Consider the following 22,798-nt stretch of genomic DNA (forward strand, 5'->3'; position numbering starts at 1 on the left):
CATCAAGACATCAACTGCTGCGTTCAATTTCCATAAACAGAGGACCCTCAGTGTACAGTTATCGCGATAATTTACGAGCCATGCAACTGACGTCGGAGGGAAGCCATTTTGGCTCTAATACACCTTGCTACCCAATTAGAATGGACGTCCTTACAGATCCAAGATGGCGTCAGTTTCCTCGAAAGCCAGCGCAACGAGACGGTCCCAGTCAATCATTCAGTCCGCTAAAATCATGGCGTCTGCCAGCACGGGGAGCAGGGTGTCCTGCGGGAGAGATTTGAATTGTGTGCCGGAGGTAGCCGACACGTTAGCCGCGGTCGCTAAACTCGGGTGAGGAGAGTGCTGCACTCTACAGGTTATTTTGTCAGTGGAAGGGACTTTAGGAGGAGGACGCGCCGCTCTGCTAGCTGCAGGCTGTGGTGATTCGTGCTAAGCTAGCCGGTGAATTACCAACACGTGCCCAATCACAGCGATGCTGAGCCTGGTGTCCGGGCTCGGACACTGATCCGGGCTGTCCTGGTGAAGTTTCCGAGCAGGCTGAGGGATGGATAGTCAAGCAAACGGGTTCACGTTTCACCTCTGGTTGACATGATAAATCATATGAATGTTTAAACTCCGCTTTCTTTCTGCCCAGGTTTGACTTCCTGTGCATGCCCCTGTTCCACCCGAGGTTCAGGAGAGAGTTTGAGTTGGAGCCCGCTAAATCCAGACCCGGTGCCCAGACCCGCTCAGATCTGCTGCTGTGTGGAAGAGGTTAGTCCCTCTACTCGCTTATCTTCTATTATATAGAGTGATGGTAGTGATTCACTTGTTTTACGTTGTTTCTAGACATGTAATAACTGTACCCCTCTATGCTGGAATAGGCCCGTTCTGACACCATAGATGGAAAGATGAATTAATGGTTGATTATATGACTCAAGAGTTAACCAATATTTAAAATAGACAAAGACAAAAGACAGATTCCAGTTCTTCTTGTTGAACCACTCAGATTAATTTACCTTTTATTATAATACACATCACACCAGTTTCTATGCCTGCTCTGGTTCCCATCATGTTCAGTTGTGTTTTGACTTTTGAAAACTCAGTTAGGCCCGTGCTGTCCAGTATATAATGCTACCTTTCAGCACTAATGTACAGTTATGTTACAGTTAGATGTATGTTGCCAGATTGAGAATGGAACCAGAGATTTTGCAGCACAAACTTGCTTCTGTAACCTGTAAATGAGTGGTTCTCATGTTTTCTTCACATCAAGGAACCCTAAACTGACACAAATGAGACCATGGTCTGCCATTTTGTCCCATGTGATAAGATTTTTGCTTTTAGATGTTTTATTACAGAAAGTGCTTGAAACCCATTATTAACCCATTATAATGATACATTCTGTCATTGTGTTACTCATGGATGGAATTACAGTGAAAATTAATTATTGCCGGTAGCCCCCTCAAGGACCCACTTTGAGAACCATTGCTTTAAACCACTTCTCATGTTTTAGGGTTAGTTTATATTCCTAAGCATAATATTGTCCTTCTGGTTTGGTTTGGTTTGGTTTGGTTTAGTTTATTGACAACATTCTAATATATTTATGAAATACAAATACAATATATCATAATGTGTTGGTTTAGGGTTTTCCTTCTCTGTTGGTATGAGAACAATAAGGCATGGACTTAATTTCTCCAGCTTTCCTGGTGTTTACACATTTCATCGACATTCATCAAAACCAAAGCAGGCATTCAATGTGTGACATGAATCTTTGAAAATGTGACCTGAAAGGCTAAAAAATTGAATCATATAATCAATTAATTTCAAATTAGATGCTGAAAAAAAAATCACACCATAAAGACAAGCATTATATGACACATTTAGTTAATCTTTTATTATTTTTGTGGACTTTGCTGCTGTAACATTAATAAAACACTCATCACTAACAAAAAAGATTCTCATATCAAATTCAGCTTACACATAAAATGTCAACTTCAGCCTCTTTTCACGCCTTTGTGCGACCAGGAAAACGTGTCAGTGAGAGCTTAGATGACTCATGGGATTGACAATAAATGGTAACCTGACAGTTAATATGCTTTTTAAATATGCCCATTTTCCTTTGTCTAGATTGGAATACTCTTATTGTTGGAAAGCTTTCTCCATGGATCGACGCAGATTCAGAAATCGAGACAGAGCGCAGGAACTCAGAGGCTGTAAGTTCCTCACTTTGGACAATTTCTTTGACGTACAGAGGATTCTTTGATCTCAAGATGTTGCTGTATGAGTGAACTGACGGTGTCCGGTCTCTTGTCTCTACCCCCCCAAACATCTCTCCTCGTGTCCTCCCCTTCATACTCTCATCATTCTTTTTCCCGTGTTTCTCTGCAGGCTCTGGCACAGGAGCTGAACTTCTCAGCCTACCTTGGTCTGCCTGTCTTCATGATTCCTCTGAGGGGCTCTCGTAATGCCAATCTAGCCCGTCTGCTACTAAACCACATCCACACTGGGCACCACACCTCAAATGTAAGATACACACTGGTTTAAAAAAACCCCAACTCATTATGCACATGTAGGTTGCTTTCAGATAACAGCGAAGCCAAACAGCAAGATGATCAATTATCTGCTGTTGTCCACTGTGTCTGAATAGTTCTGGATACGTGTCCCGCTAATGGCTTCAGAGGACATGCGGGAAGATCTGATTGAGAACGAACCGACCTCTTGCATCGATGACACTAGTGTTGATGAAAAGACCTGGAGCTGGTGAGTTTCATGAAAGTCCCACTTCCCGAGCGCTTGGGTGCTGTCTGCATGCTAAAACAGTCGTCATTGATTTCCTTTAAAATCCTGAACACTTTGTTTACTCGCCTCTGGTCTTTCAGGTGGCACTCATTTAGAACCCTTTGTGACTACAACAAGAGGATCTGTCTCGGTGAGTGAGCACACTGTGAAGCAGCGGCCAAGGGCAAAGTCAGTGTATTAAGAAATAATTATGGTCATGGCTGCTACTAAAAATGTACTGTGTTGTTTTCTTGAAGCTATTGAAGTCGGAGCAGACATGCCGTCGGATGCTGTGATCGATAAGTGGCTCGGGGAACCTATCAAAGCAGCCATACTTCCCACCAGCATCTTCCTAACTAATAAGAAGGGCTTCCCTGTTTTGTCAAAAGCCCATCAGCGAATAATCTTCCGTCTTTTCAAGGTATAAAATAATAATTACAAGTGATTCTATTGAAAAGAAATTAATCACCAACCCAATGTGGAGGTGTCGTTTTAATGAAAAAAATCTCTTTGCATAGTTGGAGGCCCAGTTCATCTTCATGGGCACCAGTCGGCACACTGACAAGGACTTCAGGTCCTACCTGCAGTACCTGGAATACCTCAACCAGAACCGGCCTGCACCCAATGCATATGAGCTCTTTGCCAAGGGCTATGAAGACTACCTGCAGTCACCCCTCCAGGTAGGAGAGTGCTTATTGGTGTTCATGTATCTGAAATAATTTGTGTGTGTGTATATGTATATGTGTATATATATATATATATATATATATATATATATATATATATATATATATACACCTTTTTAACAATGAAGACTGAAGAGTTCTTTGTTTCCCTCTTCCCTGTAGCCCCTCATGGACAACCTGGAGTCTCAGACATATGAAGTGTTTGAGAAGGATCCTATTAAATATTCACAGTACCAACAAGTAAGACCATTAGACAAGGCAGTAACTGCACCCACTGAACTATTTTTCAGCACCGGAGAACCATTGAGCACAAGTTGACAAGCCACAGACACAAAAGGCAGTATATCCACAGTGTTATATTCTCTATAAAACTGCAGTAGCAGTATGTAAAAGTCTAACCTGAACTGTCTGTAGGTTATTACCAGTCCACACTGACATTGTTTGTCATGTCCCATCTCACAGAGCAGATATGCTTCCATTTAATCAAATTCACAGAGTTTGGAGTTTTTTCTCTCTGTGTCTAATGAACCATAATCCTTAAAAGCCTCACTTCACATTCCACATACCTACTACCCTCTGTACACGGTGAACTTAAACAGCATCTACATCAGTCATTTAAGACCATTACTGAAATACACTCATGTAGATTATCTTCAGTGAACTGGAGAAAATCTTTGGTACTTAGTGTGTAGCCACCTGGAAATCTCTACATTATAAGGCACATTGGTTTGGTGGCCTCTGTGGTATTAGCCAGCCAGCTGAAGACAGTTTGTCAGACTTTTGACCTTTGAGCACTTCTTGCTCTTCTCAGCTGCTGCTGGAAGGATGATGGAAACTCAACAAATAATTAAAAAAAAAAAAAAAAAAAAAAATCATGCAGCCATAAGAAAAAAGCAGTGTAGCAATACTGAATCAGGTGTTGGTGTGAATTCAGATTAGAGACAAGCTGTAAATGGTGTGAAACCATTTGATGCACAGTATGTTTTTGGTGGGACTGGACACAGTTCAGCATTACATCTCCCAATGTCTGTGACTGAGTGAACGATGCTGAGAGTTGACGTCATGGTCGGCCGGCTAAGTGTTGGACTTTTTGAAATGATTTTGCGTGAAAATTTTCTTTGACGTCATCTGGGGTGTTTACAGTGGATCCACAACTGTTTTCATTTTGAGACCCCTTTAGTGAATTTTTTTCCTTGTAAAAGCAGCAATTCACTGTAGCTAATTCCATAGAAGAGTCACCCGAGAGTGAGAGGCACACATCAGCAGCAGTTTGTTACCCAGACATGTGCTGTGTGAGAGACAAAATAAGAAAGATGTTCTGTCACTTCTAACTTTATCTCTGAGTGATAATTTACAAGTAAATATAGCTGAAATCACAGCACTGTCTTTGTCATTATCTCATGTGTGATTTTGTTAGATAACGTCGTGGTTATAACATCAGGGTTTTAGCAGCATCTTAGAAATGGCTTGGAAGCGACTGCTGGTTAACATGTAGTCTTAATGGGCAATGTTTATCTTTATAGACATGCAACATATTGATGCACCTGCTTTGTCTTTGTGTTTCCAGGCTGTATATAAATGTCTACTTGACAGAGTCCCAGAGGAACAGAAAGACACAAATGTCCAGTGAGTATAAGAAAACAACTCTGTCAATGAGTAATGACAAAAAGTACCACAACTTATAGCTTAATTTATGAGAGAAATCATGAAGCATTGATTGCAGAAAATAAGATGCTGTTTTCCCTTTGACACAGAGTGTTGATGGTGCTGGGAGCAGGTAGGGGTCCCCTGGTCAATGCATCCCTGCGTGCTGCCAGGCAGGCAGACAGGAAGCTGAAGGTGTATGCTGTGGAGAAAAATCCCAATGCTGTAGTCACGTGAGTAGAATCCTGCTCTTTATTTTTAATATGCATGTCTGTACACGCTGAAACATGCATAGGAAAAGTATTAACAAATTTCCTTGCGAACAGAATGGCCTATAGCAACTGATTGGATGTAAATGTGCAAGACCTCCCCAGAGTTACGCTGCCACAAATCTTTAAACCATTCGTCAAGCCTTAAACTTTGAATGCTGATGTTATTGATCTCCTGCAACATTGATGTTTTAACTGTGACTTGTTCAGGCTAGAGAATTGGCGCTTTGAGGAGTGGGGTGATCAGGTGACTGTGGTGTCATGTGACATGCGGGAATGGGCAGCACCAGAGAAAGCTGACATCATTGTGAGCGAGCTGCTGGGATCGTTTGGTGACAATGAGCTCTCCCCTGAGTGCTTAGATGGAGCGCAGCACTTCCTCAAAGGTAATTCACTGTTGTGGTTAGAGGTGACTCTTACAGTGGCTCTTTAAAGAGCAACAGCTACGTAGATGCTGTAGCTGCAGTCGTTGAATGCAGAGCACCCAGAGCTGTTTACCATATCAGACAACGTGGAAAGCATTTTTTACCCTCCATTGCCTCCCATGCTTCCTTGCATCTCAAATCACTTTCTCTTTCCCCTTTTCCTCATCTTATCTTGTCACCTTCAGATGACGGAGTCAGCATCCCCTGTTCCTACACGTCCTTCCTGGCTCCGCTGTCCTCCTCCAAGCTTTACAACGAAGTACGCAGCTGCCGGGAGCGTGACAAGGACCCAGAGTGCCATTTTGAGACGCCATATGTAGTGCGTCTCCATAACTTCCACCAGTTGGCTGACCCCAAACCCTGCTTCACCTTCACACACCCCACAACAGGTAGATAGAAACACACTAAACCCACATCGTACGCTTAGAAGCAAGTACACTATATACATTTTATAAATACATTGACCACTGTTTCTGTCTTCTTTCAGATATGAACAATAACCGGTATCAGTGCCTCAGATTCTCAGTTGGTTGTAACTCGGTGCTCCATGGCTTTGCTGGCTACTTTGAAACCACGCTGTACAAAGATGTCACACTCAGTAAGTCGGCTTAATGAAGAGGAAGTTGTGCTGCACTGAGAGTTGGTTGAAATATTAATGTTTATATTGTGTGTTTGTGTTAGGCATAAAACCAGATACACATTCACCTGGAATGTTCTCCTGGTTCCCCATCCTCTTCCCCCTCAAAGTGAGTCACACAGTCACTTCTTAATTCATTTCCTATTTATTTTGAATTTAAAAATAAACCGTATGTTCGGAGTAATACTCCTTTTCTCCTCTTTTTTTCTTTTAATAGCAACCCATCTCCATAGCTCGGGATGACGATGTCACAGTGAGATTCTGGCGCTGCAACAATGGGAAGAAGGTGTGGTATGAATGGGCCGTGACTGAGCCCTCCTGCTCTGCCATCCACAACCCAGCAGGACGCTCCTACACCATCGGCCTTTGAAGATGACACATCAGCACACCCGTCAACAAGCATACACGCACATGTTTCAGTAATACTCAGTGGCAGATGAAGTGGGGTGGCCTGGTTCTTTTTTATATACACGGTTAAACCTGGACTTGAGGTGTGAGCCCTTAGTCAGTCCGGTCTGGGTTTTAAACCTCCAGTGGTAGCACTTTTGAGCTGACAATGAAAATTAAAGCTTGGGTAAACCAGATTTTTCAGTCTGTGTTCTCAGAATTTGCTTTAGAAGTCTGTTTCAGCAGACATGGACTATCACTTCTACATAAAGTGTGTTGTTGCTGTGAGATCGGCTCATTTAGATTATGTCAAACATCTCGCCACTGGTTTGTCATGCTTTATGGTTGTTTTTTTTTTCATGTTCTCCCATTTTAAACTGGCATTGAAGATGTACACACTCAATCCGACCGGACCTTTGCCTTATCAAATTCACATTCCATACCAATTCTTACATGCTGACAGAACACCCTTTCCCTCAGCACCAGAGCGTGAGAAGAGGGTTTATGCTATTCAGGTCACATACCACGTTGTTTTGGGGATGTCTCTTCATACCTTTGTTGTTTTTGTTTCTGTATGTTTGAACCATGTTAATAAAGACAACACTGTAATGTTATTCATATGTTCTAAACGTTCTTGGGGTTGGGCTTTAAATGGTCATAGAAATTAGTGAATGATTTTAGAGTGAGAGCAGGTTTGTTTAAATGATGTGATAGCCTAAGCTGGTAGGGATGTGACTTGTCCAGTAGATGTCGCTCTCAGGTTACAATCTGTAGTCTAACACGCTGTGCCTCCTGATCCCTATCTGTTCTGTACCTCTCCCCATGTTTACTTGAACATTACCATTACTTCAGTCTATGAGTATAGGCCTATATATATATATATAAACACGCCCTGCCTGGCGTTATCATGCTTAGCATGCTTGGCATGATAACACCAGTTGTTCGCTTATGCCATACAAGTTGCAGTTGCTCAAGAATAGACACACAACTGGGGCCAAAAATGTTTAAGATATTTTGTCTGTCTGTGCAATTCTAACATGAAATTTTGGTAATCTTTTAAGGATTAATTATCTCTTTCCTCTTTTCCCATTTTTATTTGAGTTTCTTTAAGTGTCATAAATTGAAAAAATGCAGATAGTGTACTCATGTATGTAAGAGAGTTCATACACTGCAGGTTCGTAGGTTTTTCTCAAGCTTATTTGATGTTTTGGGAGGGAAAACATGAGTCTCAACTACAAAGATGGAAGGATGAGAGGATAAAGCCAAAGATGTTATTGATCTCACAAAGATGTAGGATGTAGGAGGATGAAGTGCAGGTGACTAGGGGACATCACACTGCCTACAACCAACCCAATAAATACTTGATATTCTTAAAATTCTCTGAAATATATATATCTATATATATAGATATATATACATATAAAGAAGAAATTCCATCCAAATTATGAGTGGGATAAATTTATACTAACAAGTTTCCCATAAACTACAATTTAACCTAATATTTAACCTAGTGCTCAAAATTGGTTATAAGTCGCTTTATTTTATGTTAATTTGAGCAATTTACCAATAATACTGTTTGTCAATGTATACATGACCCTGATTTGAAACACACAGTGTTTTGGACAGTAAAGATAAGCTTTTTTAAAAGAAAATTATTTCAAAGGTTGGTTTAGGCTAATTTTTAACACCGTGCGTTACTATTGTAGTCAGTTTGAACAGACACGGCTCACGCTGCAGATATATCTTAATTTTTCAATGGAAGAAACAGCGCTGGGTCCTCACTACAGAGGGCGGGGCCTGAGACGTGTTGACAGTTTGGGCCGCGCTGATTGGCTGAAAATAACCAGCTCTTCTATTTATCGAGGTTGTCAGCTGGAGGTCTTTTGTTATCCGGCTCGTCGCGGTCCCCCGGCAGGAGTCATGGCAGACACGAAGCCCCTCACTTAGCAGCAAGCTCTCTGGGGGTTTTCACGTTACCGCGGCTGCTGAAAAGGTGGGTCAACGCTGTATGAATCACTTTCTCAAGTTATAATTAGTGAAACAAAGAGCAGGGGGCTCCTGTTGATGGGTGACTTGTAATTTCCAACGGTTTTGTCGGAAACTACCGGGAAAAAATCTCGGTTTAGTCGCGCGCGAGTTACGTTAAAACAGGGGGTTTAAATTTGAACATTGACGTTAACCGGTAAATTTAACGTCTTGTTATGTTAAACAAACTGCGGTGGCTTCAAAGTCTGTGTGTGGTCACTACAATCAGCCCTCCAGGTAGAGGGACCGGGCTCACCGTGTAGCGCTCTGAATTATTAATGCTTGGATGTGGTTTCTAATTTTAGCTCTACTGTAGCCAACCGAAAAGATGGAAACCGCCGACATCAGCATCTTTGAAATCTAACGGTTCGGTAGAAGTGGTCGATAAATTACTCAGCAAATGTGTCCGGGGAATAGAATTGCAGAGCTGTTTTAACTTTTTTTTTTTTTTTTTTTTTTTTTTTTTTTTTTTTTTTGGAAACAATATGCTACCTAAACCATGCATTGGTAGGCTTAGGGGGGAGACGCTGCCCCCGTCACCTGAACCACAGAAGAGGGAGGCACACCGGACAGGATGAGCGAGGGTCCGAGGAAGCGGAGCAGCAGCAGTGGGGGGAGTCAGATGGAGCCGTCGGCCTCTCAGCCTGGTGAGGGGAAAGATGCAGGAGGAAGCTCCGGTGTTGCCCTGAAAAAACAAATCGGCCTAGTCAGCGCCTGTGGCATTATAGTGGGTAAGTCCGTCCACATGAACTGTACTATTAATATCTCACATTACCCCCAGGCAGAGAAGATCCTCCCGATTCTTACAAGATCATCTGTATTTTAGGAAAACGACCATTTTCTAAATAACGGTTCTATTTCATATGAGTTGGTTGTTTTATGTATTACCAGTACTTCATACCATCATGTGGGCTTAACAAATGAGGTGAGGCTGAGGTAAAACAGTTTTCCCTACACTCCACCCATTACACTTAAGAAGACCCTGTCAACAACAAACCAGAAATCTAACATACTGTCCTACTACATATAGCTCGATATTGTTTAAATTGTGGCAACAAAATAATCAGAAAATCCCCTTGAAAGAGTTGGAATTCATTAAAGCCTTTGACAGCTTGTTTGTATCAGATATCACTGAGTAATGAGTTCCAATTTTAGATCTCAGCAATCCAAATAACATTTATCACTTTTAAGCACATGTTTAAAGTATTTTCATAATGTGATTGAACCTTATTGAACTATATTTTTGTGTAAATGTGTAAAGAAAATGCACTGACTTCAGAAATGTAGATATTTGCATTGCATCCTAAATGATTGAGCATTACTGAAAGAAATCTCTCCCTTATCTGATTTTCATGTAGCTCCTGAGTCTCTTTCTGTTGGATGCTGGGCATGCTCAGTACACTCCCAGTGTCATGCATCTTGCATGTGCTCTTTTATAGTCACTTTTATGTTTCCAGGGAACTGTTGGCTGTCATGAAAGCTCCTCAGTCCCTGCCCACCTCCCACACATGCAGAGGAAAAAAAAACGCAAGTCAATAAAAAGCAATCCCACTAATGGGTATCCACCATTTTTGAGACTGCAATTTCATTACCATCAGAAACATTGGAGTGTGGCTGCTGCAGCATTGACAAGAAACAGCTGTACCCTAATTTTTTGTGTTGGCCCAAGTATCATGTATGGATTATTCTGGATAAATGGGTGCTCCAACTACCCAGCAAACATGCCAGTGGAGCCACTGTGTATTGACCACTGGGCCTCATTTGGTCAGCACAAACAGGTCCCATATCTGCTGTGACATGGTGGGCACATACTAAGATTAAACAGTGGTGACCAGCTCAGGTACAATGTTTAAATGTATTTATGGTTAACCAAATCAACATCATTAAAATAAAAAAGTAACATACATAAAATTAAATCAAAAATAAAATGGATATAGGCATTAATTGGTCCTTCAAAATTAAGTTTTTGTAAAATATCTAACTGTTGTCTGATTGTCTTTATCTGTGGCTTTGCTGAGCCAGACTAGACACTAAGGGCAGTCTTTACATGTGGTGTCGTTTCATTCTCATTCATTTCAAGTGTCAAATACCTAAATACTATTAAATCAGAGTAAGAAGTGTCATAAGTGACACCTCTGTCATCTTTTTGAGTCTTTCAGTAACTGAGAGAGGATGATTTTCCTAAGCATGTGACAGTCGACGTTTTCAACAAAGAACCGTACTGTATTTGCCGTCAGAGTTGGATTTGTTGTTTCCTGTTGGTCCCAAGAGTCACAGGATATGAACTCATTCTTCCATCTCCTTAGGCATTAAAAGACAAACATCATCTATGTTAAGACCAGGGCAAATAGGACATAAAAAATATTAGAAGCACCAAAATTGCTCATTTTTGACCAGCAGTGAGTTCGTAAAGGATACCTGTTTGGCCAGTACAAGTGCAGGCTCTGTTTTGTTTTCAGTTTTTTGCTTTCTGGTTTTGCTATAGAATATGCGACCATAGATCTCACATAGGACCCACTTAGACTAAATGTTGTAAGCCTAATTAATTTACAGAAACTCAATTTGAGATTGGTTGATGAAAATAAACAGTGAGCCAGGACTAGACTGAGCAAATTAATTCTGCATTGGAAAAATGTTATCATATGCATAACATGATCACCACAGGAAATGGGGCATTATGTCACAGGAAATTGTAGCTTTTCCTTTATGGTCTCCATTCTCCCTCAGTAGTCTGATGATTCTTTTCATGTATTTTTTCCACTGTTGATCAGTGTATCATCAACAGAATATCCATCTTCTGTATTTCTGTATCTCTTTATAGAGGAGGTGGGTGGTGTAATTAATTGTATTCACATAATTTTTTTTGTGTAAATGTCAAGTGACTGTAGACAACGTTTTCTCTCCAGTGTTTCCAAGTTGTATTAATTGTCGCAAAGACCGGATTGAATATAATAGAATCCAATTAGTTTCACCACTGCTCATTTTAGAAAGGGCACCATCATATCATAGGGGTAGCGTTAGCAACATGGCTACCACTATCAGCCTGATATTGTTCAAAGTAATAAACAACCGTAAGAGTCCCAATGTGAACTAGAAACCCCAATCTCAGTGCTATGATAAAGGCAGAGTAAAACACCTGGTTGTATAAATAAGTAGGCAATGTGAAAAATCCTAGTGGGCTGATGCATCACTGGGCTGGTGAAGTTTTTACCAGCCCTCTCAGTCTCTTTATTGGCCCTCTCTCCGGTCTGAGTGGACAAGTCCAGGACTGAATTTCTGTCCCAGTCTGACCATGGCTCTCTTCATAATGTGAATGCCTGTTGGAGGTTCACTCTCGTTTAACCTCAGGTTCTACCACTGCCTCATCCAATAACGGTGCTCTTGTTCTTTTGCCGTGTAGAGTTTCCACAGTCACTCTGCTTGTTCCACTGTCTGCCATTTTCGCTAACTGGGGAAAGCTACCGATAACAACCGGGGAAAACAAAAGCATTATTCTCTTTCTGTTTTGGTTGACAGTGGCAGACACACTTCCTTTGTGCTGTAAATCGAGACTTCATTTTTTTTTGTGAGATTTCGTTCCCGGTGGCAGACAGAATTGTATAGTCAAATCAAGGCTTATAGGGAACCAATCCAAACGCAGAGAATGTCATTATTCCTTAGCGATTACATTGAGAAATCAACATTTACTTCATAATAATAAGTTGAAGCAAATCTTGTCTATTGCCACTTTAAATGCCAACTTTGACTACAGTCTCCAGAGTGTCTGTGATTGGTTCTTAATCTGTTGCTGTCTCTGTTTCACTCACTAAGGAAACATCATTGGATCGGGGATTTTTGTGAGTCCTAAGGGGGTCCTGGAGAATGCCAGCTCAGTGGGTGTGGCCCTCATTGTGTGGGTCACCACTGGAGTCATCACAGCTATTGGCGCTCTCTGCTATGCAGAATTAGGTGTGACCATCCCCAAGTCAGGGGGAGATTACTCCTATGTAAAGGACATCTTTGGAGGACTGGCTGGGTGAGAAGAAATGCTGTTTTACCAGGTTAAGATTAGATAAGACCAAGATTTACTAAATTTGGTTTTGGTCACTTCTACCATAGCTGCTACAGAGATCTGACGCAGGGACACTGAGAACACTGAGTTGAAAGCAATACACAGACTGAACTGTTACCCGGGATTGTCTTATTTTTTTCGTCAGAATCCTTTGAATGAGTTATCTTTAACAAATATTTGCAGTTACATGAGTTTTTATATTAAAGAGTTGTGTTCCAATCCACTGTAATTCATGTAGTATTATAATGAATAATAAGCTGTATTCATGTAGTATCACAAGTATAAATAGATAAAATAAGAACAAATTCTTCACTGGAAAATATTTAAAGGTTCTGTAAACGATCAATACGGAGCGCAGTGAAAGTGTCCACGAAACACACAACAAGAAAGACACCTGAAAAGAGTTAATAAAGTATATGAGAGCCAACAAGAAACAATTTAACCACAACCATTAGCCCAAGCTTGCATTGCCATGATATGCTCCACAGCAATGCTGACCGTTAGCCAGCTAGTGATAGCAACATTTGCAGAACAAATTCATAATAAGGGTAACAGCAAGTTATCTAATGTTATCATGCTACTGTAGCTATCACTAATGAAAGCAGACATGCAACATTATATAGCATTAAGTTAGTTACTTGTTACAAGTTACTAGAAGAAAAGCAGTTCTGAGTCAAGCTGGAGCTTGTAGTGTTCTCCATCTCGGTAAAGAAAGAGCACTATTGGCTCCATAGTTAGTCTGGGAAAGAAATTCACCCTTGGACTCGTGGTGGGACAGGTCGCAGGAATGACACTGAAGCAGTCGGTAAAAACTATAAAAACTTTTTGAATATTCTGACGATCCACCAGCCGACTGGGATTTAAGTCCCCATTTCCAGTCTGCCTGTGCTCTGGTCTTATCTCTTTCTTGTCAGAGGCCTTTGTAGTTGAAAAAGTGGTTTCTTCAGTGAAGGAAGTCCTGGAGGTAGCAATCCTTTTGTAATTAATGGGAATTTTACAGTTCACCATATTATTAAAGCCTCATGTAATCTAGTTTGCATTCCTAGTGTCCCAGAATGTCATTGACCCAGTTCCACTTGTTTCTCTCGTCTTTAACAACAATGCTCCAGCGCATTACTATAATGTACTTTAATTAATACGCTTAATTTCCTTTGTTTTCCACTGCATTATTCTATAACAAGGCTGGTTTTCTCACACAAATGTGTTGCCATGTCTCATTAACCCTGATTCCCTGTGTTGTCTCTCAGGTTTCTGCGTCTGTGGATTGCAGTGTTGGTCATCTACCCCACTAACCAGGCTGTGATTGCTCTCACCTTCTCTAACTACGTCCTGCAGCCTCTCTTCCCCTCCTGCCTTCCCCCAGAGAGTGGGCTTCGTCTGCTGGCTGCCGTCTGCCTGTGTGAGTGATAAAATAAAACTGAAGATTGAATTGTTATTGGTTGAGGTCAGTGCATTAACAGACATAGAGCATGAAGATGAGCATGGTGCAGCCCACATTGAAGGATAATCTGAATTTAAGGATTATTTTCCAAAGAGTCCTCAGTTGTAATTTTTTTTTAATGAAAGATAAAGTTTAAGAAACACTTTTAGGTGGAAGATTTAATTGTTGGCAAAAACTACTTGGCTTGGCAGTGAATGCTTTATAGTGGCCTTTGTGTCTGTGGAGGAGTTTATTCAAGTCTCAAAAAATAACAGAGAATTTGTCTCACCTAGTGAGTTTGACACAAATTTTGAACAAAAAGCCTGTGTTACAAACTGGTGGCATGGCATTTGAAATGAACAAGTTGGAAGTAAATGTATCAGCCAGTGAAGGTCTAACAAAAATGCAGTTGAGCTGTGTTGGGCAGTGTAGGAGCTCACAGTAAAGACTAAGTAAAAATTCTGCTGCATTGTTGGTCTCAAATGTCATAATAAATGTTAGATAATAAATTGTTAGAGGGCCCTTTAATATGTATGATAGCAAGTAGATTAAAATTTACAGAAATACAGTATAAGGTAAAGCAGAAACTCAAAACATTAACCTTGAGAATGATCATACAAATGCTTTTGCAACTTTCTGCAGGACTTTTCTCGTATTTACCTAAGTTGAGTTTCACACAAATCATCAAATGAGATGGTTGGCAACCAACCCAAAGTTAGAAACTTTAAAACCCTCCATATAGGGGCTTTAAAATGTTATTTGTACATTGAATAATCTGGACTCTGGTTTGTCATGTCCCCCTGTTTCAACCAGAAAATGAGCTTTTCTATTCTGTGTGACATTTCTGTAGCTCACTTCTGCTGGTGCTGGAGATGATTCATTCTGACAGCCTTAAACATGCTGTACCATAAGCTTTTTAAAAATGAAAAAACAGCATAAGGCAAGTCAAATATTAGCCAAGGCAAAAAAAAATTTTTTACACGAAATAAAAACCAGATCCTGTCTTTTCACATGACAGTTTTACCTAAAGATATGTCATTATGGTACAATAACCAGTGTTGTTTTTGCAATAATTTGATATTTAAAGAAAAAAAAAAAGGGTTTTCTTCTTTGTTACTGTTACTTTATCAAAGGGTCATGTCTTGGTCATGTAGCGGTGAAACTGAGTGGTTTATACTGTGTATTACCACTCACTGCTTGAGCTGCCAGTAGATGAAACATCCTCACCTAATGTGATATTTTGTTTTGCTGTCCTCAGTGTTGTTGACATGGGTGAACTGCCACAGTGTGCGCTGGGCCACATGTGTCCAAGACGTCTTCACCACTGGCAAGCTTTTAGCCCTGGGCCTAATAATAATCATGGGTGTCGTCCAAATTTGCAAAGGTAATATTTGCACTGTTTTTCTTGTCTCTTTCAATGTTAATTTAGTTTGATCTAAAACTGTCTGTCTCTTAGGGCTGCATATAATAACTTTATTTGAATAGCAGATGTTTGAGTTGTGAGATGTTCAGCTGAAGTGTGACGATCCCTTCTGAGTGTTTCAATTTGAATAGTTTTTAGTTGTCTGATTAAAAAAAAATATGTAATTTTTTTCCTCTTGTTTTTGTTAATCCTTCTCATCATCCCTTCTATTGTCCTGACCCCCAATTCAGAAACCACTATCTTGAGGCATGATGCCAAAATAGGGAAAAACATTTTTCAAGTAGCCACGCTTCAGCTACCAGTACAGTATAGTCCCTCACACAGGATTTGTGATCCCAACGTGAAAGAGAGATTACAGTCCCTCATCGCTCTTCATCCCACTCATAATCCAAATACAAACATGCATGCACACACACACACACACACACACACACACACACACACACACACACACACACACACACACACACACACACACACACACACACACACTTCCAAGCGCTGTGACCAACTCATACATTCATGAATTGTATAGTAAATACTGTATGATTTATAAAAAAGAAAAAAAAAAAAAAGAAAAAAGAAATTGTAACAGGAAATTATGATAACAGAAAAGACCTAATATTGTGTAAAAACATTGTATGTTGTGTTTGGTGGCCTCTGCTGCTCAGATTGTGGTAGTGCACAGCAGGTCACATCAGGTTTGATTTCATTTCAGTGATATCTGATGTGTTTTTTGGTTCACAGGTCACTATTACTGGTTGGAGCCAGTACATGCATTTGAGACCTTCCGTGACTATGATGTTGGTCTGATAGCTCTGTCCTTCCTGCAAGGCTCTTTTGCATATGGAGGCTGGAACTTTCTCAACTATGTCACCGAGGAGTTAGTGGACCCGTACAGGTAACACATGTATTTTTTTTTTTTTATCTTTGTAGCCTTTACTAATCAGCCACATTTTACAGAGGGCTGTTATATCAATTTAATTTATTTGCACAAAAAATAACATTATACATTAAAGGAGTAAAAATTGATTTAAAAAAAAAAAAATTAAAATGGGCTTATGAAGACGTCTCAATGACGAAGCAGGAGGGCGTAATAAATGATTCAGATGTTGGCACAACATGCAGGAAAAAAAAAGAACCAATAATATACCAAAATAAAAGAAACATGAGACCCGAGAGTTGTTCTAAGTCTTGGAAGATGCAAATATTTACACCTCTTTCTATGAATAGATTACTGGCTGTCTCTCTGGAAAACTATCCATAAGGTCCCATAGTGTATAAAGGTAGATGTCCATGTGTTGTTTATAAAGCAGGATCTAGGTTCATTAACCTTTAATTAATTTTTAATACTTTGATACTGTGAGAGTATCAAAGTGCTCAGTCCACAGCGAAACACACACAGCCCGTATTCAGAAACTGAGCCTTAAAACAAAACGTCATGACTTGTGTGACTTTGTGATGTCACAACAAAGCGGTCACCGCTCTCAACCATGCCCCCGGCCCAGCCCACCTGGACCCACCATCCAACCTTGCAGGATTTGATTTCTCTGAATGTTTTTAGCAGTTAGTTAGTGGGTAATATGTCAAAGACAGACATAGACACACAAACAGATAGAAATACAAGTTTAAATTTTTTATTTATTTATTTATTTATTTATTTATTTTTATGAAAATTTAGTATCTGAAGAGTGGGGGTGAGTATTTGATCTGACTAATAAATGTACTTCGTGAATCTTTTTTATTAAAGAAAGGATCCTAATAATGTTGGAATAAGTGGAAGCCCAGACAGTACCGTGTTAAGTAAATATCATTAAGTTAGATTTATGGTTTGCTCAAGTTAAACCATTTAGATATTTTATTAACTTCAGTATTTAACTCGGAAAGTAAAAAAGGAGTCCATCCATCTGCATTTAAAAGCTCCTTCCAATTGTGTATCCAAATGTTTCACATGTTGAAACAAGGGTTAGTAACATTTTTTTTGTCTTTTTATCCTCAGGAACCTACCACGTGCAATCTTCATCTCCATCCCTGTGGTCACCTTTGTTTATGTGTTTGCCAACGTGGCCTATGTCACAGCCATGAGCCCCCAGGAACTGCTGGCCTCTAATGCTGTAGCAGTGGTGAGAAAACTGGCCCACAGTCACTCAAATCTAATGAATGTGTGTTAACGCATTTAGAGAATGCATGTAGTTAGATACTTATCTGAGTTTTGTTATCACCTTGAAATGGAGTAGCTGCGCTGCCTAGCAGCGATTTTGATGCATGCTCCTTGTTGCAGCACGACGCCTGTAATGCTTAGTCTGTCGTCCGTTGCACTCCATGTTGAAATGTCTTGATGAGTTGCCGTTATTGAATGTCTTTTAACTGTGTACCTGTTCATTCTCTCTCTATCTCTCTCTCTCTCTCTCTCTCTCTCTCTCTCTCTCTCTCTCTCTCTCTCTCTCTCTCTCTCTCTCTCTCTCTCTCTCTCTCTACCTCTCTCTACCTCTCTCTACCTCCCTCTCTCTACCTCTCTCTACCTCTCTCTACTCCTAATATTTCTCCCAGACATTTGGAGAGAAATTGCTAGGAGTAATGTCATGGATTATGCCCATCTCTGTGGCGCTCTCCACCTTCGGGGGAGTCAATGGCTCCCTCTTCACGTCGTCGCGGTCAGTTTGCCCCCCCCCCCTTCCAATCTGTCTCCTCGTTGCAGCTTCTGTGCCTGCTGTGTGTATTAGTCTCATTGCCATACTGATATTTAGATGCACACAGAGAAATGGGGTGAGCAGGGTGGAAAATGCAGAGCTAAACAGGAATATAGTGTTTTGACAGTGTAAACACTCATCCCTGGAGGATGGATTTCAGATTGTGGGGAAAGTGCTTGATTGGGAAATTGTTTTTCTTTGTGACCACATGAGCAACAGCAAATACTGTATAAATAATTTATGTAATGATACTGCAAGTACTGATCCCGTTTTACTCCTGGTTTGGTCCATTTTTCACCCTGCGTTTCACTTCTGCTATTCATTTCTACACTGGCGTTTCTATAATCACCTGAACAGTGTTTCCTGAGCTGTTCCCTCAGCTGGTGAGTGCACATGGTAAGAGAGCACCATCTGGCTCTGCTCTCAGGACTTAACTGTTGCTGGTTCTGTCTCACAGGCTGTTTTTTGCTGGAGCAAGGGAAGGCCATCTCCCACGTCTGCTGGCCATGATTCATGTCACACGCTGCACTCCTATTCCAGCCTTACTGTTCACTGTGAGTCCCATCCCGTGCAACACAAAACATTTACTCTTTCTTTTGTGTCCTTTGCCCTCTGTCCTTCCCATGTGCAAAAATAATTTTACCCCCTCTCGTCACATTCAGTTGATCTCCACTCTGCTGATGTTGTGTACCAGTGATATTTACACCCTCATAAACTATGTGGGTTTCATCAACTACCTCTTCTATGGCGTTACTGTCGCTGGGCAGATTGTGCTGCGCATCAAACAGCCTGATATGTATCGACCCATCAAGGTAAAGACACAGATGGAGCAAGTTAGGTTTGACATTTGACACCTGTTTTTTTAATTTTTATATATATATATATATATATATATATATATATATATATATATATATATATATATATATATATATATATATATATATATTATATATATATTATATATATATTATATATATATTATATATATATTATATATAAATAAATAAATTTCTGAAACTGATATTCAGTGATTGTCACCCAATAGTCTCCAGAGTTTTACTCAGAATGGTGCAAAAACAAAAAACATCCAGTGAGTTGTGTCATCAGTCCAGGCTGGTGGTGGTGTAATGGTGTACGGAATGTTCTCTTTTTTCACACTTGCGGCTTTAGCATTCAACCATAGTTTGAATGCTAAAGCCTATTTGAGTATTTTTGCTAACCATGATGGGCACAATTAACCTTCTTCTAATGGCTACTTCGAGCATGATAAAGCACCAAGTCACACAGCAAAAGTCATTTCAAACTGGTTTGATGAACATAATGATGAACTTCAGTGACCTCCCCAGTCACCAGATCTGAATCCAGTAGTACCCCTTGAGGATATGGTGGAGCAGGAGATTGTCAGGATGAATGTGCGGCTGACAAATCTGCAGAAATAACGTGATGCAATCATGTCAACATGTAGCAGAATCTCAAAGTAACGTTTCTTGTGGAATTTATTAGACAAAGAACTGAAGCTGTACTGGGAGGCCATTGAACCTTAATTTATGACCAATTTTATCTCACAAATCCTTTGAAATTTCGATCATAATTACTCATCACTAAGAAGTCAAGGAGGGCATCTAGGCTGCACAGAAAAGATCCAATGTATAACAGAATCATTTCAGAGTTAAATGTGGAGCCTGGTGTCTCTACAGGAATGATAACATTTTAGATTTGTATGATTCAGGTTTAAATTGAAATTTGTTTTTGTTTTAAAGCGCTTTTTTTTTTTTTTTTTTTTTTTTTTTTTTCACTTAATTGCATTTAAAGCTTGCACGTAGGTGTGAATGGATATTTGAGGTTTGAGAACACTGTCCCTCGTCCTCCAGGTGAGCCTTGTATGGCCAGTGATCTACCTGCTGTTTTGGGCCTTCCTGCTGGTCTTCTCCCTCTACTCTGAGCCTGTGGTTTGTGGTATTGGGCTGGCCATCATGATGACTGGTGTCCCTGCATATTTCCTGGGAGTCTACTGGGAAAACAAGCCACAGTGTTTTGATATTGCTATTGGTAAGGCAACATCAAGATGGTATTGTTATGGCTTGATTGTAGTACATTAGTTCTGATTAAGAATGCAGTCACACAAAAGTATATTTTATTAACATTTCTAGACCTACTGTTCAGTATGAGCAGCTGAAAATAATGTTTGAACTCTGAGGTGCCTGCAAATGTGAGTTTCTGTACACATTCAAGTGAACTGCAGTGTGGTTCATAATTAAACACAGGGGATAAGAGGTTACTGAACATAGATGTTCAGTTTTGCTGCATTTGTTTACACTAAATGTGGCCCTGTTTCACGTATAATTGGGCATTTTAAATGCTCGAATGCAACAATTCAGCTGAATGGATTTTTCCATTATGGTTCAGACTAAAGATGGCATACTCTGTGTAACTGCACTGCTAGATAGTAAATTATATTCATAAATGTCAACCCAGTTTGATACAGAACCACTATCTTTTAATATAAAAATGATTTTCCTGGTCTCTTCCATCCCAACTGTGTCCAGGTAAAATGACTCATCTGTGCCAAAAGCTCTGTTCAGTGGTCTACCCAAACATGGCGGAGAACCCGGAGGCCAACAGTCCACAAAAGACGGACGGAGGCGGGGACAATTCATAAAGCCCTCAAATGGCTATTGAATATGTGCAAAGACCAGTCCTCGGATGTGGTTTGGAATTAAAAAATGATGCATTGGGAAGAATCCCAGAAAGATGAGATACTTATTCACTCAATGAAAATGTTAAAACTTTGATATGGTCTACAGCACTGGACTTTCTTGCTGTTTTTCACTGGCCTTAATTCTGGACACACTTGTTTCAGCATATGGATGTTTGAACAAAAATATCACTATCATTGAACAGAAATGATGAATCACTGCCATTTTTTGTTTTCACCTATGGATTTAAACCATGTCCCCTTTTGTTTGTCTTGCGTTGTATTGTCAATGTATTGTTTGTGGTTTTTGTGGAAAAGTATTTTAATGTGTAAGCCCATCATCAAAGTTGGATCTATACTTCTTACTCTATGTGTTGTTTATGCTCACCCCATTACAGAAACACTAAATTTAACTTTCCAGGTGCTTTAATGATTTTATGCTCATTGGACTGATAACATCTGGATTCAACATTCAAAATGTTCCCTTTTGAATACATACTTATGTCCTCGCATTTAAATCTTTTGTTCTGATCATCACCACGGAGAATTGATTACTGATTGATTATTGTATATTTAGTCTCAGGTTTTTATTGAAAATATGTTCCTGGTGATTCGAAAGCACTACAGCTCTTAGTATTTATTAAAACAAAAAAACAATTCACATGCATGAAGAGAAGTCACAAACAAATATTCCTGGAAAGGCTCCGCAATAAATTAGAAATAACATATTTTTCATACAGTGACGATTAAATTATATAATCTGACAATTTTTATTTATTTTTTAATCACCTGGATTTTGTATTAGACACACGACATGTTTGGTACCTCTCACAGTGTGTTGGATTGTACTGCAGTAGTGTTGGTGTTGTGCTGATTGTGCTGCCTCTTACCTCCTCATCAATGTTTCATCCACCTGTTGGAACACCTGACGTAGAAGGGGTGGAGTCCACGCACAATGAGCGATCAAATTGCGGAAGTCAAGAGAAGGAATGACAAGTGTAGGTGGATCAAGATGTCATATAAGCAAGAATAAGACAGGAAACAGTATTTTTATTGCCTTCAAAATAAAGGCCAATGACATCCATTCAAATTTTTTTTAGCTCATATTTAATGGCATATGTTTACATACTTATACAACACAGTCCCCATAGAAGCCGATGCATGAGAGATTATCTTATGTCTTGGCTAGATGTCCTGTAAACAATCAGTAATGCATATTCCCAAACAACTTCCAAGCAATGAATTCATTTGTCACAACTGCCACAAAGCAAACCTGGGTGTTTGGAGGCAGAGGTGCACTTACCACTGTACACATTTTAACATTTCACAAATTCACAAGTGTAATGGCATTAGTGAGGGCCATAACAACTGCTGAAGCCACTGATGTCCTTGGTGTTTGTGAAAATTTGGAGATGACTTGATTTTACAGATACACAAAATGTGCAGTACATGGTGGGCTTTTTGGGGCTGATATAGGCAATGCTGTTGAATGTTTTACAATACAATTGAGTTAAATCAAACCAAGTTGAACATGAATATTTCTTCTCCAAAAAAAAAACCAAACAAAACATTTAGACATTCGTGTAGGAATATGTTTATTACAGAAATGTAGCTGAACAATCAAATTTATTCATTACAAAAGTATGAATACAATATTTATTTATTTATTTAATTTATTTAGCCACA

General features: G+C 39.8%; 2 protein-coding genes across 3 annotated transcripts; both read left to right on the top strand.

The window, feature by feature from the left end:
* The first annotated feature begins 148 nt into the window (after positions 1–148).
* On the top strand, positions 149–7,419 carry prmt5 (protein arginine methyltransferase 5). The gene is made up of 16 exons (XM_071490682.1): positions 149–330; positions 635–753; positions 2,107–2,192; positions 2,368–2,502; positions 2,627–2,739; positions 2,859–2,908; positions 3,015–3,178; positions 3,276–3,437; positions 3,606–3,683; positions 5,011–5,069; positions 5,198–5,320; positions 5,567–5,742; positions 5,967–6,170; positions 6,269–6,379; positions 6,463–6,527; positions 6,636–7,419. Exons 1-16 carry the CDS (start codon positions 164–166, stop codon positions 6,786–6,788), a joined length of 1,965 nt encoding a protein of 654 aa, XP_071346783.1. The 5' UTR covers positions 149–163; the 3' UTR covers positions 6,789–7,419.
* A 1,238-nt stretch (positions 7,420–8,657) lies between these two features.
* On the top strand, positions 8,658–22,632 carry slc7a8b (solute carrier family 7 member 8b). Of its 2 annotated transcripts, none has more exons than XM_071490683.1 (12): positions 8,658–8,798; positions 9,342–9,561; positions 12,641–12,845; positions 14,129–14,280; positions 15,560–15,685; positions 16,472–16,625; positions 17,724–17,847; positions 18,275–18,378; positions 18,872–18,968; positions 19,077–19,226; positions 20,289–20,466; positions 20,964–22,632. In XM_071490683.1, the coding sequence occupies exons 2-12, from the start codon at positions 9,405–9,407 to the stop codon at positions 21,074–21,076; spliced, it is 1,560 nt and encodes a 519-aa protein (XP_071346784.1). In that variant the 5' UTR covers positions 8,658–8,798; positions 9,342–9,404; the 3' UTR covers positions 21,077–22,632. The 2 variants fall into 2 exon arrangements, with proteins under 2 accessions (XP_071346784.1, XP_071346785.1); XM_071490684.1 differs by lacking the exon at positions 8,658–8,798 and adding an exon at positions 9,056–9,196 and having other exon boundaries at positions 20,964–21,222.
* Positions 22,633–22,798: the final 166 nt, after the last annotated feature.

This window comes from Trachinotus anak, unplaced genomic scaffold, assembly GCF_046630095.1.
Source record: "Trachinotus anak isolate AG129_WGS33_773 ecotype Australia unplaced genomic scaffold, CSIRO_AGI_Tana_v1 ptg000012l, whole genome shotgun sequence".
NCBI classification, from domain to species: domain Eukaryota; kingdom Metazoa; phylum Chordata; class Actinopteri; order Carangiformes; family Carangidae; genus Trachinotus; species Trachinotus anak.